The following is a 16,764-nucleotide window of genomic DNA, read 5'->3' on the forward strand; positions in this document are numbered from 1 at the left end:
CCTTCTTAAGATGTTAGTGAGATAACATAAGTACAAGTCAAGGGAGATATTAAGTCGAGGCCCAGTCCAAGTCACTAGTTGTCCAGGTCAAGTCCCAGTCAAGCCGTTATTAGAGCAAGTCAACTTCAAGTCAAATCACTGTTATAAAACTAAAACGCTAATCAACTAAAAATGATAAACTCGTCTAATTATGAGCACTAACTTAACATGTGGCAATATATTAGTTTTACGTGCAAATCTTGAGATTAATCATTCAAATTTATAATCAAATATTAAAAGAAAAAAGACTTAGTTTGAGCTTAAGTCACTTGGCTTAATTACTTGAGTCAAAATCAAGTTATTTGCCTAAGAGATTAATTTTTTAAAACCAAGACAAGTCAAGTCACTTAAACACAGTGACTCGAGTTTTTACAACACTGAGATCTAACTGTTGAAAATAATAAATATTCTGAAACGTTTCAAAATCAGGAGGCAAAAAGTGTGCTCTGTTTGTGTATTAATCATTGCGTTTGCTACGGTTTATTTTAAAATTCAAAAACTTATCCGTAATTTTTGCCGCATTTCCTTTTAAAATTTCTCAATAAAAGTAGCTTGCTAAGTTTGAACGTTATAATAGGATAACGTGGTAAAACAGGTTGAGAAGCACTCGTTTGTAAAGAAGGCTATAGGCAACAAGTAACAGTGTCAATATTTTCCAGGTCATGCGAAAGCGCAGAAAACGTCATTTGTCAAGACCAAGACGGATTTAATTATGGTACGTTCCTCTACTTTTGTTCGTGTTTTACTTGCTGCATTTTTAGTAAGGAATTAATCTAAAATCGCATGACAAGTTGACCATTGATTGTGTGTGAATCAGCTTTTCAAGAATCACAGATTACAGGATCACTATTTTGACGTGTCGGTAAAAGAGCAAGAAATCAAGTATTATCGAGTGTTACATAAAAGATCACAAAAAGAGAAAAAAAACACACACCCAGTACCATTACGCCACTACCCCCCTCTCTCCAGAAATCGTATGCACAGACGATATAGGCTCCATACTAACGTGTCGACCAAAAAAAAAGAAATTGAAAATGACTACTATTACACTTTTTTTATAAAAATAAATTTATCAAAAAAGGAAAACCCTAATCAAAGTCTTATTACTCCGGTTTACCGATTATATCTTCCCATATTCCGCTCCTACCGAAATAAAGGTATCGGTAAGTTTGGGCCGACATTTTTGCCAATATTTTGTTATGATAATATTATGATGAAAATGAAAGATAAATTTTTGGTATGAAAATAACGTGTAGCTTTTCCTAATAAAACAAACAAATTTCTTAATTAAAAAAATCGTTCAGCATCATGCAAAGTTATTAAGCGAAATATGATTTAAATAAATATGGGTATAGGCTATAAGATAAACTAAATGTTATTTGGGCTTTATTTTTTATATAGAAAATCGGTATCGGTTATTGTTTGGCGAAAAACGTAAAAATTCGGGTATTGGTGTCAATCTAAAAAAGTGATATCGGTCGATCTCTAATTACTACGTCACTATACCCCCTATACTCTCCCACAGCCGTACACACAGACGACAGATTATAACCAACGAAAAAAACAATGAAAAAGACTATAACATAAAACTTTTACATGAAAATAAATCCACAAGTAGAGGCAAATGTTGTATTACGTCACTTAACCCCATATTCTCTCACATAGCCGTTCACACAGACGACAGGATTACAATCAACGTGTCTGGTTTGAGGTTCGAGACGAGACACCAAACCTTGGAGAAATTCCCCGACACACTACTGGGGAATCCCCAGTTAAGGATGCGTTACTATGATCCGATGCACAATGAGTATTTCTTTGAGAGGAACAGATCGTCCTTTGATGCTGTGCTCTATTACTACCAGGTACGAACTAGTTTGACTGCACGCCATTAGCAGTGTTGCAATCACTTAAGTCAAGACCTGACCTTAGTTCAGGTAGGTTACTGTTTTCAAGTGACTTGACTTGAGGATTGTGCTGTATTAAACTGCGTTTTGTGCTGTAACTTTGATTAAGTTTTGTGCTGTATTACTGCCAGGTATGAACTAGTTTGACTCCACACTTTAGCAGTGTTGTGATGACTTCCGCAGTGCAGGTTAATTTACAAGTGATTTTGACTAATTACTGGACTTAAACTTATTGAGGCGTGACTTAAACTTATTAGGAAATTATATTTTTCCTCCAAAGGAACATATTGTTCTTTGATGATGTGCTTAGACATTTTAATAGTTTGCCAAGTTAAGCCGAATAAGTAAGACAGACATTTTAATAGTTTTAATAGTAGTGTATGTGACATTCCATAAAACAATTTCCGCAACTTGTTAATACATTGCACCTGTGGCCATGAAATACGCGTAATTGAATAAAGGAACGGAGAGGGGTATTTGGAGTAGTATGACGTCACTTGGGGGTGATTTGGCGAGGGGAGGGGGGAGCAATTACGTCGCAAAGTTGCCATTAGCAGTGTTGTGATGACTTAAGCTAAACAATTGACACAAGTGCACTTAAGTTATTCTATTAATAGCAGGTACGAACAAATTTTACTGCACACCATTAGCAGTGTTGTTATGACTTAAATCCCGATCTAAGTGCACTTATGGAACTGTCTAAGTGACTCGACTTTAATGACTTGATTTACACAGCAGTGTTGTAATGACTTAAGTTAATGACTTGTCCTAGTTCACAAATCACTGTTTTCAAGCCGGGCTTCCGAGTCGGCAAAGTCTGGATCCATCTCCCGTAATTGCGCCAATTTCGTCGAGTCCCCATTTTCGGCAAATTCTCCTATACTCTACAGCCTCTATTTCACCGATTTACGTAACTAAAATAAGACGGATATTCAGCAATCCACTTATTGTCATAAAACTCCCCCCCCTCCCCACAAAAAAACGCACACACATACACAAAATATGGTTGGCAAGCCCACGTAGGACTCTGGTAGTTTTAAGTGGTCTTACTCGAGTTCCTAGAGCGACTCCCGAGTCCGCAGGCCTGTTTTCAAGTGAAGTGACTTGACCTGTTGTTTGGCAAAATGACTTGACGCGACTTGAGAGATTTTGACAAATTACTTGACTGATTCTTATTAAATTACATTAATCTTCAACATTTTAATTTGGAACATGAAATAAGGAATTTACTTCATTTTTAAATGTATATAAACTTGTTTGTTATTTGTTTTGTTTTTACTGTTTACAATGTACCAGCTACGACCTAATTTAACTGCACACCATTAGCAGTGTTGTGACCGATTTCACTAAGTTACTGCTTTTAAGAGGTTAACTTAAGTATTTCGAGCAAATGACTTAAATTGACTACTATTTGAAATAATGCTTGGAATGGAATGAATTTACCGCTTTCAATAGCTTAACCTTTATTCGATGTAAATGTCTTGACTTTGGTAACTAATGATTTGGGCTGAGACTTCATTTTGAATTGATTTGTTTACAACACTGACCATAAGGGATGTCAAAAAAGTAAATTGCTACCCTGTTTTTTTTCAGGGATGTCAAAAAAGTAAATTGCTACCAAAACGTGAAAGTGTAATTTTCAATTGCATTTTTACGCCTAAAACCAGGGGTTACATTACAGGTAAACTGCTCAAAGCTATACGAAATTACACCATGGTATCGGTTTTATACCAAGGACGCGCCAAAAGCCCTTTTGAAAACCGCAGACTGATATCTGCGATGGGGTGACGTGTTTGCGACCCTTGAGGACAGTTAGAACTACAAAAAAATCGATGCCTACGTCTGCAGTGTTCTGCGCAGCTTGCTGGAGAGACGGCTGCAAAACGTTTAGGTCACACCTTAACGCCGCCTGTAAATGGGTTTGTTTGAAACTAATTTGTTGGTTGGGGTTCAATTTGAAACAAAACAAATATTTTAAAAACAAAACTCGTTGTTTGTATGCAATGACTCGAGTAAAAAATAACCAAAACAAGACATGCAGCAATGCTATCGTTTTACGTGTAAAAAATAACTCAAATTTATAACAAAATTGCTCAGTTTTATAACAAAGTGTCAAATCAAAACGCTTAATTTCTACACAAGGCATTTGATTCAATCACGTAAGTCGAAGTCCAAACCTTTGCCCAAATAATTTAAGTCAATTCGGTTTACCGAAAACGACGTCAAGTCAAGTGCCACCCTAAAACCGCACCAGTACCGATAAATTCATCTTAGCCATCGGCTGCGATCCCATATTATAGGACACCTCTACCCGGCACAAAACGCTAAACAACATTTTTGGTTTACATTGACCAGGGCGGCGCTACTTTATGGCGTTTCGCGCATTAAATATACGCGCTGCACACATCCGAATGCGATTCCCTTTGAGCAAAGCTATTTCCTAATTTGGTTATGGCTCATGCAAAATTGATGAGTCATATAGGCGTGTGGTCGAGCTTTGTCACAATTATTACGGACTCTTCAGCAATGTTTTAAATCGCCTCCTCAAAATGGAAGGCTCGCCGTATTGATATCAAAGTAGCCAAAGCAGTGTTGTAATGCAATATAAGTCATTGACTTTGGTCACGTTCACTTAAGTCATTAAGTCAAACTGTGGTTTGAAATTAGGTGCATCTAGTAGGATTTTTCCTTAAAAAGTGTTTATTTTCTTAAATTGCATGTAAAACAATTGCCTTGCAAAATGTCGTTTTTTTATTACTTAAAATCGGACGAGTTAACCACTTTTTTACCTTAAATTGTTAATTTATATCAATGACTTGACTCGGATGTTGACTTGCTGTAATAATGAAACTTGACTTGATTTTTTTTTAAATACTTGATTTGGACTTAAAGTTATTTCAAAGATGACCGGACTATTGACTGAAGTTTTAAAATAACTTGTTTACAACATTGTGAAAACCAAATCGTTAGCGGTAAGGATTGTTCAAACTATAGTCATAGTGATTCTCAACCGTGGCCGAAGTACCCTGGACCTGGAGCAGTGGCGTAGCCAGCCGAAAATTTTGGGGGGTCTACAAAGTTGGAATTTTTTGTTTAGCTTTTACCATTGTATTAACTGTCGTAACGCACACAAATAACAATGTTAGCAAACCGTTTCGAGCAGCAACTGACTGAGTGTTAACGCAATACTCAAAAAACAGTCAATGAGCAAAAACTGTCTGAAAGTAGTAAAAGTACATTAATTTATATTAAATGTTACATTAACTACATCGTTTGTGACGTAACAGTGCATGACAATTGAAGGTGTGGATGCCTGTGACAAATGTTGTGGTACTGCTCATAAATGCTACAAAAACCAAATACATTACAATTTTATTTCTCAATTGCAAAACTCAAGATGTTGAAGGATTATCCATCAAATTTAGAACTTCGCCAGCTCCGTAATTTGCAGCATTGTCACGTAACATAGAGTTAATGGTCTACTTTCGACTTAATTGTACGTCACAATGCTGCAAGTGTTTTGGCCAACTGTTTAAAAGTAGGCTACAACTCGTATAAGTGTTAAACTTTAAGACCAGTTGTATGTGAAAGAAGTGTTTTAGTTGCATACTGTTGCGTTATTAAATTTTGGTTTATTTTGATTTTTAAAGGTCCACCGGTCCGCAAAACTTGTTTTAAAATTTTACCGGTCCGTAAGGTAAAAAGGTTGAGAACCACTGCCCTAGGCTGGCAGGCGTTATTTTGGATTGTTTTAAATGCCAATGTTTTTGAGCAATAAATCCTTGACGTGTTTCATTGTGTGCGTTCTTCATTCGGTGTACTAAGGCATACGTATATCCAACAAGTATAAGGAAATATATGAATCCAACAAGTAGCCTATAAGGAAAATGCTTGCAGAGGTGACATCATCCAAGTTAACTCTTAACTTTTCTCTAGAGTTCCGTAAGACAACAAAGACTCTTGTTTTAGATTGTGGTTCCGTATTGATCAGAATAGGACGTGTTTACTGTTTTTAGAAGTTGAATCTTAAGTTTTGGTGCCAATGCTGTGACTTGAAATTTAGTTGCGTTACTAATGACAATAACTTGACATGTACGGTAGTAAGAATATCAAAGCCTATACTGAAGTAGGTAGCATTTCAAATGCCTGATGTTGAAAATGAATAAAGATATATTCGAAACGTTCAAAATGCTACCTACTTCAGTGTGAGCTTTGTTATTCTTACTACGTCTTATTACAACCTTCAACCATTATGCCCGAAAAACTTGACATGGACTTCAGCAATATTTTGCAAATAATAACAGTAGGACTTTTCAGGTAATTTGAAAATGACTTGTTTACAACACTGGCGTTTAACCTTAATAGTCATTGTTCAATTCTTTTTAAATTTAACACAAGGTTAAACGAAAATTTCTCCTCATGCGCCCGAGTGAGCGCGGAAGACACATTTCTTTCGCCAAACCAACGCCAGGTTAAATTCGTTTAGACTTAATTCCACCCTGAAATATTCATCAGTTCCCGTAGGCAGGCGTTGGCGCTGATGCAGCGGTACGGTCGGGCGTCCTAAATATCAGGTCGCCTCTCCAGCTTATAGTGTTGCGTAATTTATTATTGGTTTTCTTTGTATAATTTGCTTTATTGCACTTCACTTTATTCCTTTGGTTTCTTTCCGTTACACCTTTGCGTTTTCACTTCTAATCACTAATTGTTTTGCCCTAAAGGCCATTCCTTTGTTTGCAAGGCAAATCGTGCGAGAACACGAAGGCAGTCTGTTTTCAGTTCGGTGTAGGGTGGGTACCTTCTTTTGGAGAGGCGAACTATAGCGTTCGCGCTAGCCGCCTTGTCTCAAGAAAGAGCAAGCGTTGGCGTTCGCGCCACGCGGCCTTTCCATAATAAATAAGTATATAATCAAGTTGTGTGCGTGGTCAGCGACAGGCCGTCAAACAGGAACTCTGTTTTTGGCGTAACAATAATATTGCCATAACTACCGGATCGTAGCCGATACCCGATGACAAGTGTTAGCATCGGCACTCGCCCGATATTAGAGAACGGTAACATTCCGGTGTGAAATCAATTTTGGCATTTCAGTCTTGTTTTGAAAAAACAACAAGGAAGGTTTACTTTTTAATTTAGATTTAATAAAAAAATTACCTTAAATCAAAGATAAACAGATTTCTTTGTAAAAGGCAAATTCTAAAACTTAATATTTTGACTTGAACGAAATCATTACCACTGCATCTATGACGTCATTTGGTGAGGTCAACATCGTATAATAGAAGTAGAAGGAAACGTAGGATTTTCATAATAAAATACGTTTTAGCTTAGCAACTTGAAACACCACATTGGCACGATTTGATTTAATTAGTTTGATCACAGTAATGACGTCATTTCATATCAGATCGCATCACACTACATTTGCATATAGTATCGGCGGTCGAAATGAAATACAAAGTATTGGACATCCCTATTAATAAAATATGTGTGCTCTATGCTTTACAGACTGGAGGTCGTCTCCGGCGGCCCGCAAACGTCCCTGTCGACATTTTCACTGACGAGATAAAGTTTTACAAGCTGGGCGAGCGAGCGATCGCGAGGTACAAGGAGGAGGAGGGGTACATCAAGGAGAAAGTCCGACCTCTACCCACATCTCCCTTCCAGAGGAGCATCTGGCTGCTCTTCGAGTGAGATAACATTATTTCTGGTAGTTTAAAAGGACAGATGTTAAATCGTTAAACCAGTGTTTCTTAACCTTTAATGCAGTGGTTCTTAACCAGCTTCGGTTGAACCCTTGGGGTTCGATTGAACCCTTGGGGTTGGACGAAGCTGTTTTAAGGGTTCGGTAAGAACGTCCTCTAAAACATAAATGTGGTATTTCAAGAAATTTAAATCTCTATTATGAGCCAAGGTATCATGTAACGTTATAAATTGAAAGTTTGGCCAACTTAACCTTTATAAAATGCAAGTTTATTATTTGATTATTATTTTATTATTTTATTATTTGATATTTATTTTACTCTAATCTTTACAAAACTTTACTCTAATCTTTACAAAAGTTGAGTTAAGCAAAAATCAGATTCTTAAGGATTCTCAAATATCTCTCGGCACCCTTGAACATTAGAAATGGCACACCAGGGCGCCGCGGCACCCCGGTTGAGAACCACCTTGGGCATACTTGCCAAGCGAACGGTATAGTTGTATTTACGGACACGGCATTTGACAAACATGCGAGTTGTCAAAGTATCAAAAAACACTTCAATGCAACGCAAAGAGGGTTTACAACTTACCTAACCATAATGGATTTTCGTCTGACTACAACAGGCAAATCACATTGCGCTAACTGATATCAGTGGTCGAGTATTACAAAAATAATTTGTAGAATACCAGAGTTCGACACTAGTGTGAAAGCACAGAATGGTTTTGCAAAAATGCATTTAAATTAGCAGAGGAGCATTAAGGGTTGCACACTTCACTGACCATAGCGTTGTATTGAGAGTCGGCCACCAACGGACGTGTAAAACCTTTAATTTATAAATAGAGTTGATTTAAATGGATATAAGTTTTTTTTTAAGAAAATCATTAATTTCCCTTTCCTAGAGATTTTATGGCCGGATATATTCTCGCTCAGACGGTGCGAAACCCTTCAGAGTAAAGGCCTTAGGCAAACAAATTTAGACAATTTATGACTTTTACGACGCGAAGCATGTTTTTCTAACTCCCGTGCCTGCAAAAAAAATCTCGTACAGCTGAAAAAGTTTTCGCAGCAAACTTTAAAACAACATCCAACTTTATAAATAATAAACCATATCTGTAACGGAATAGTTTCTGAGTAAGGCCTATAAAAATATTGAACTATATATATTTTTTTGCTTTATGACTTCAACAATTGGTTAGTCCGTAAACAGTAATTTTGTAAGGCAATCTATTACAAAAAAAGCCAATCCACTGCTTTTATCTTGTAACGAAATTTACTGCAAAAAGAACCAACAAAATATGTAGGCCTTGCATTATTAGGTTTAAATTGATGTTATCTTGCCTTGTATTGTTTGAGCCTTTTAAGGTAATGAATCAAATTACCGTTAAACAATTTGCCTGCTTTCGTTATTTTTTAGATGAACTATTTTTTCACAAATCGTGAGAAGTTTACCACTTTTAATGGTTTGTCTTTTTATTTTTATACCAATGGCAAAGTATTTGGAAAAGACTTGACTTAGACTTAAGTTATTTTTGAACAACTTGACCGGGACCTAAGTCATTTAAAGATGACTTATTTACAACGCTGGTTTATATACGCCAGGACAGTTTCTATCTACATGTACGTCGATATACAGGATTCGAAAAATTCAAACATGTTTATGATAAGCTGAAACACTTTAGAAAGTAAGGATCTCCCGCGGACAATGAAATAAATAAACAGTCTTAAGATATTTATGATAATGTATTATGTTTTGTTATCTTACAAAAGTCCAATGAAGAGAAATATGTCGCCAAAGCTTTGCAGTTACGCTTGCTATTTGCGTCGCCGCGAAAAAATATTGAGAAACACTATTCTAAAGTTAATTTAGCCCATTTAATTTATATTTAAACACAATTAGACCATTGAGTTTTGATTGCCAATTTGTGTCCGACTTTAATTAATTAACTTATTAGGCCCGTTCGCCTATTTTAAAACTCCTTTTTAACTTCACATTTTATTTCGTTACCGATACAATGCTGTTTTTTAGATAAACCATATCTGGTACCTTTCAAAAAAAGTAATATACGCTGCAATCAATGATATTACTAATAATAGTACCATTGCTACAACAGCACAAAAACTGATGAAAAACAATCAATATTCATCATATAAAAGTTGTTTTTTCACTTTTCAAGATTTCAGTTATGAGCTACATGTTTTTTTTTGCTACGTCATGAACAGGGGAGTGGAGGGCACCAGGCCTTGCTACCAAATTATGTTTAGGGATATAAAGTAGTGCGATGCGATACCAAATGACGTCATTACTATTCTCGAACAAACAGAATAGATGAAATTAAAACTTTAGTTTTTTTGTGTTTTTTTTGCGGGTTATTACGCTAAAATTTTCTTTAGCATTAGAAAGTATATTTACGTTCAGTTGTTACACTTGGTTTATTACGTTTCTCAGCCTTTTTTTTCACTTTTTAAAACTTTTCTTAACTTTCTAGATACCCAGAAAGCTCAACTGCTGCTCGCGTTGTCGCCATTACGTCAGTCTCAGTCATCATCCTCTCCATAATCTCCTTTTGCCTGGAGACCATTCCGCACCTGCGGGGTCACCACAACTCGAACTGGACTGCCCCAAACAGCAGTGGAGAAGAAGACCCCACAAAAGTCCCCAGGCGGCCCGTGGACCCTTTCTGGGTGATCGAGACCATCTGCATCGTTTGGTTCAGCATCGAAGTGATTTTACGCTTCGCTTGCAGTCCAAGCAAGTGCGCATTTTGGAAGAACATAATGAACATCATAGACATAGTGGCCATAGCGCCCTACTTTATCAGCCTTGCCACAGAGGCGGAGGATAGTGCAGCAGGAGATGGTGGGAAGGGAATGTCCCTTGCCATCCTGAGAGTTATACGACTGGTGCGAGTGTTTAGGATCTTCAAGCTCTCTCGTCACTCGAAGGGACTTCAAATCTTGGGTCAGACTTTGAAGGCTTCGATGCGGGAGCTTGGACTTCTCATCTTTTTCCTCTTTATTGGAGTGGTGCTCTTTTCATCGGCTGTATACTTTGCCGAGTTCGATCATGCCGACACCAAGTTCAAGTCCATACCCGAGGCTTTCTGGTGGGCCGTCGTTACTATGACAACGGTGAGTGATTGATCGAGAGTTCAGTGTTTTTTTTTACAGGAATATTTACATTATTTCCCTATTCTTCCTTTTACTTGAGAAGATATATATATAGGCTTTTCAAATTACATTAAAATTAAAATTAGAGCATTTCGGTTTTTCAAATGAGATTAGAATTAGATCATTTCGAGGTTTTCTAAATAAGATTAGAAATAGAATCAGAGCGTTATAATTTTCTGGTTGGCCGTCGTCACTATGACAACGGCGAGTTGGTGTACTAGTGTCATGCGTACTCCGAGACTAGGACAACTAGATTTTTTTTTTTTTTTTTTAATTAGTTCGGAATTAAGGCTACTTCTTTTTTTCCATCAGTAGAAATATAATGAGATCATGTTTGTTTTTCTAAATTCAATTAGAATTAAAATTAACAATTTTTTGGACAATAGAATATAAACTAGCATTTAATTTAATTTTTTTCGAGGGGTATTTACATAATCTTTCCAATAAACTTAAACTCTATTCTGCCTTTTCCTTGAGAAGTCACTCTAACTGTCAAAATACAAATACAACTTTTACGCAGTCGCTCCGGCCGACTGGATATTGTACGACGTAATGATGACACTTGGGTCAATCTCTATTCTATTTTCATTTCTATTTTGCACGTTCATGAATTGTACTCCCGAGAGTTCAATATACTTTGACAACTAGATTTATTTAGGATTTTTAAATTTAAATTAGAATTAAAATGAGAACATTTCACTTTTTTCATATTAGAAATAATTTTAGATCATTTTTGTTTTTCTGAATTAGATTTAAATTACAATTACCGAGTTTTTGGACAATATAAAATAAACTATAATTGAAACTTTGAATTTCATTTAATTAAATCACAATCAGTTTAGGTTAAATCAGATTTTATTATCATAAAAATGCGACCGAAGACCATTTGTTGGTAAAATTCGAACTAGATGAGAACTTAAATTCTAGTTTCCTGGTAGCAACAGTTTGTATAGTAGTGTAGGTTTTTTGAGATCTATTTTTAGAAAAACGAGGAAAACCCCTTTTTTGCCTTCTTTTAACTGTCTCCGATAATCCTCACCAGTTTGAGGATCATAACTAGAATTGCCTCATTAAATATTAAGTAAATAATGGCAGGTAGCAATTCAAAGTGCATTTGCGAAGACGCTGGTCAAATTACTTTCGAGTTTTTAGGAACTTTGTCTTGCGCTTGGTTCATTGAATGTAGAATAACATTTATGCATATTGAACATTTTAGGGATTTATTTACCTAAACCGCATTTAAAGTTATTTAAAGTTGCAGATAGTATGTGTCTTGAGTAAATGTAGTTGACGTATTTTTATCCTACCCTTTTTATTGCCATTTTAGTTTATAAACTTAAATTGCGAAACAGTTGGCCCGTATAAAGTAGCCTTTGAACGATTTTAAGTTATTTTTTTCGCTTGATTGCAATTTCTTAGTGTTTTGTCTTTAATGAAATTCTTATAATGGAATTAGTTCTTGTAAAAAAAATTGAAAACTACCATTTTAACTTTGTTAACACATAATATCACTCGTTAATACCCCACAACAAAACCCCACAATTTAACCACATTATTTCGGAATGCCCTGTTTATCGACCTCCCAACGGGATAAACGGTCTGATTATTGTGAACTGCGAAACTAAAAGCTGGCTGGTTGAAAACTGTCCAGACATATGAAACTGGAGACAAAAAAAAACGTCCAAAAGAAAGAAGAAGAACAAAACGTTCGCCCAACTTTCGCATTTAGTACAAAAGGATTGCCAGTTATTTGTCGTTTTGAATTTTTAACAAACTTGATAGTTGTTTCGATCGGTTTTTTAATTCTGGTGTTGTGTTTTGCAACTTTAACAAAACCCGAAAATTTATTTTGTGGTTTGACGACTTTGACGCCTGTCAAAACATACGGACATACCGCCCGTCATGTTTTTTTCAGATTTTTATCTTTCTGAAATTAGTTTCGCATTGTTACACGAAGATGCAATTTGTTTAACTTTTTGTCTAAACATTTCATCTATCCTCAGGTGGGATACGGCGACATGGCGCCCATCACGGTGTACGGTAAAATCGTGGGTTCCCTGTGCGCTATTGTAGGGGTGCTCTTCATAGCTCTGCCCGTCCCCGTAATCGTCTCCAACTTCAACTACTTCTACCACCGAGAGACCGACATAGACGACAAGATAGACTACCAGCACATCCAGTCCGGATGTCCCCACGGAGAAGATAAGGATAAGTCCTCCGCAACGTCCCTGGTGGATGAGAAGAAGGCAGCGGAGCTGAATCACTCGCTTTCCTTTCTCTTTGACTCAAGAGGAAAGGAGGAAGTGATGCCAGTTTACACCAACCACCGGACTTTTGTTTCCAGGAGCAATAAAGCCAACAACCCGGACTCTGCTGGAAAGAACCTCGAAACCGATGTGTGAGTGGTCGCAATTTCCGAGGGTTAGGGTATCGATCCCGCCCTCTACCTTTAGCTGTTTTGACGGCGACGTTTTGTAGGGTTTGCAGCGCTTCAAAGTTCGATAACTAGATGTTTAGTTTTGCTCTAGGTTTGCATTGTGCTGGTTCTAGTCACGCCCGATACTTTGTGTTTATTCCAATACCCGATATTTTAGGCAATAGTACATTCGTCCGATACGATACAATATAACCTCATTACAAAACCAAAATACGAAATCAAACAGAACCTAACGTAGAAGTGTAATGCTCATAGAGTGTTAAGCAATTAGGTTTGTTAGCTTTCCTATTTACTTTCGTGGGTTAATTTACCATTTTCTGAAAAATATTTATTTTAAGATAAAAAGCGTTGCATTAGATTGCAAACCGCGTCCAAAATGCACAAAAAATTTGGTATCGGACAGACAACGATACAACGGGAGTATCGGACGAGTACTGATACCGACTTTGCTTCAATCCGACATTTATCGGACAGCCCTTTTGGGTTTCAAGGTTCTATTGAAGCTTGGCTCTAATTTTTAAATGCTGTGTTATACTGAAGTACGAGTTTCAAGTGTTTTTCTGTGTTCGGCTTTTGCCAGTTGTTTTAATGAATTGTCAGGCCGGCCATGTTGTTCGACCGACAAGAGTTCCTTTTTGGTTTTCGAGCTTGATGTTACAGTTTCTGTTGGCTATTTTATTCCTGTAAAACTAGCCACTTTTAAGCGCGGTTTCTGTAGCGTAGTTTGCTTGAGCAATATGTTATTCTCCAGAAGTGGTTGTGATAAAGAAAATTTACAACAGGTAAAAATGTAAACTATGTAATAACAACTTCACGTCACGGTTTTTAAGCTGTGACAAATTTGAGTCACTTTTTCTCATGTTTAAAGCTCAAGCACATGAAAATCAGGTAGTAGGCTACAACAAAGTTGTTCAAAATAGATTTAAACTGCAATCTTGACCATTGAAAAATATACGACTTAAAAAGTTTTGTAATCTGCAAACTGTATCAGCCTTGCTTAGAAAGTGACTTTATTGTTTTTTTTGTAATTTATTAAGATTACCGTGTATTGGTCGAAATTCTTGATAGTCCAATTCATGAATATGAGATCATGTTTAGGTGACATTGACCAAGCCTACATAGACAGCTCTGTTTCCGTTAAATCAAACACCGATGTTTAGCAAAACTTCCTAAAGACAAATAGGCATCTAAAGTTGGAGGTGGGCCTATACTCTGCAAGCAAGACCCAAGAAACGGCATTAGCGTTTAAATTATTTAGATTGTTTTTAAATGACGGTTAACGTCTTCACCATGTACCTGTACACCTTCAGTATTTGGAGGATATTCCAATTTCACCAAGCTTTACATATTAGCTGCTTCTACCTTGCTGTTGCCGCTTTGTAATGTCAAAATGACACTTGATATCTGCACTCAATTATTCAGCAGCCCAAATTTGCCCAACGCATTTTCCTAATTTTAACTTTTTATTAAAAAGCATTTCCAGCATTGAAATGAATTGTGCTTCTCTATTGACTCAATTTCAATTGTAATTCTTTTCTATTAACAAAGTAACGTTCTGTACCATTGTTACATTTTCGCATGCGTTTTGAAAAGTGTGTGGCGGTCTCTTATTTCGCTGAAAAGCCTGCTGTGTTTCTATTTAATTTAGTTCTCATGCCTTATTTGTAATTATGTTTGTTGTCTGCGATAAAACGAAAACAAAACAATCAATGACGTGTTTTTAAAGAGTTAGAATTGCCAATTGGGTCATTTTAGTAACATTATCGCCAAAATTATTGGAATACATTATTCATTTAGTCTCAAAAAAGGGCTACCACATTATTCCGAAATAACTTTCGAAATCACCACCTAATTAATTAGGTTACTTTAAGTATAAGAATATACTGGTATAAAAAATACAAATGTTGTTTGTAAGAAAACAACAATTAATGTTGTAATGACTTAAGTCGATAACTTGACTTAATTCACTGCTTTCAAATGACTTGACTAAAGACCTTCAATTAAAATGACTTGACTTGACCTGACTTAAGTCTTGGGGACAAATAAATTTGGTTAAAATTAAGTGTTTTTCTTAAGCATTTATAAAATTAAGCTATTTATAATTTTGCACACAAAACAATTTGCTTGCATTGTGTTGCGTTTTTTGTTTTTGTGAGTTATTGCTCATAAACGAACGAGTTTAACAATTACAATAGTTTAACGTTCCATTTTTTTTGACAAGGACGTGACTTGATTTGTTGAATTATGACTTGACTTGCTGCTTTTATAAAAACACTTTTGACTTACGTTATTTTACAAATCACTTGACCGGGACTTAAGTCATGGTTTACAACACTGTAAAACCAAATAGTTGAATTACAAGTCAATCCCAGTTAATGGAACAACAAGTTGGGGATTACAAAGCTGTACTAACCTGATTTAAAACTTAAGTTATCTTTGAAATTGTTTTAATAGAATGAAAGTATTATGGTTACAATAAGGGTAACGAGAACAGTTTTTTCAAAGTTTAGTGGACCTTTAGACGCTAAAGAAGGTTGGCCTTGGTATTATAATAATCTCCTACAGTACACGTTAATCGATAAACACCTTCATTGTACCTGTTGCATTTTTAAAATCGTCCGTAGGGACTGTTGTCGCCAAGAACGAATTACGTCATATTTTTTCCCAGTTTAGAAGCCAGGGTTGTAATGACTCGACTTAAGTCAATTGTAAAAATTGACTTGACTTGTCCTAAGTCTCTCTTGACAAATGATTTGAGTTAAAACGAGTTATTTTTATAAAGGATTATTTTTTAATTTGGGTATTTATCTAAATTTATCTACAAAACAATTTCCTTGCTCTGTGTTACGTTTTTTGTTATTTGTTAGCTGACTTATTGCTCGTAATCGAGCTCGTTTACCAATTTTAGTGTAGTTTTATTTTTTATGACAAGTACTTGACTTCTCATAGTTATTACTAGATTTGTAATTTGTTGAAAAAGACTTGACTTGAACGTTATTTTAAAACTGACTTGACTTGGGCTTATGTGATTTAACGAATGACTTGTTTACAACACCGTTAGAAACACTGTTGAAACAAGATACAGTTTGATTTATCTAGCTATCTACACTAAAAACACCTTTTAAATGTCGTAATACATATTTTATTTGAGTTACTTGGATGTTGTATCTCTGCTTTTGTAAGTAAACCACTATGGCCCACTGTGTGTATAATGCTAAAAAAGCAAGTGTACATTTTTGGCCATACGTAAAAACCAATACACCTTAGCAATTTTTTACTTCACAGTTTTGAAGCTCTTAAAATTCAAACATTTATTCAGTATGCAATTTCAAACTTCGCTAATTAGCATTACAATAAGTCAAGATATTCGTTGGTGAACTGATCACATAATTGGGCAACTAAGCATAAAACGATTTAATGCTGCGTCTATGCCACAAAGAACATGAACGTAAACACGAAGGGCTGAATTAACCATTAGGACAGATATGCAATTGCACGTGCTTATAGGGCACCAAGGGTTG

General features: G+C 36.0%; 1 protein-coding gene across 1 annotated transcript; it reads left to right on the top strand.

Moving 5' to 3' along the window:
- The first annotated feature begins 1,384 nt into the window (after positions 1-1,384).
- On the top strand, positions 1,385-14,418 carry LOC146139202 (potassium voltage-gated channel subfamily A member 3-like). Its single transcript, XM_083391745.1, has 6 exons — positions 1,385-1,388; positions 1,705-1,901; positions 7,443-7,624; positions 10,125-10,767; positions 12,810-13,204; positions 14,342-14,418. The coding sequence occupies exons 1-6, from the start codon at positions 1,385-1,387 to the stop codon at positions 14,343-14,345; spliced, it is 1,425 nt and encodes a 474-aa protein (XP_083247871.1). The 3' UTR covers positions 14,346-14,418.
- The last annotated feature ends 2,346 nt before the right edge of the window (positions 14,419-16,764 follow it).

Source organism: Ascidiella aspersa, chromosome 6, assembly GCF_963924565.1.
Source record: "Ascidiella aspersa chromosome 6, kaAscAspe10.2, whole genome shotgun sequence".
Lineage (NCBI taxonomy): Eukaryota > Metazoa > Chordata > Ascidiacea > Phlebobranchia > Ascidiidae > Ascidiella > Ascidiella aspersa.

Excerpts from the sequence above, each read along its gene's own strand:
- LOC146139202 (XM_083391745.1), top strand. Across the intron at positions 7,625-10,124 it reads AGCATCTGGCTGCTCTTCGA|ATACCCAGAAAGCTCAACTG; the intron begins GTGAGATAACAT and ends TTAACTTTCTAG. Across the intron at positions 10,768-12,809 it reads CCGTCGTTACTATGACAACG|GTGGGATACGGCGACATGGC; the intron begins GTGAGTGATTGA and ends ATCTATCCTCAG.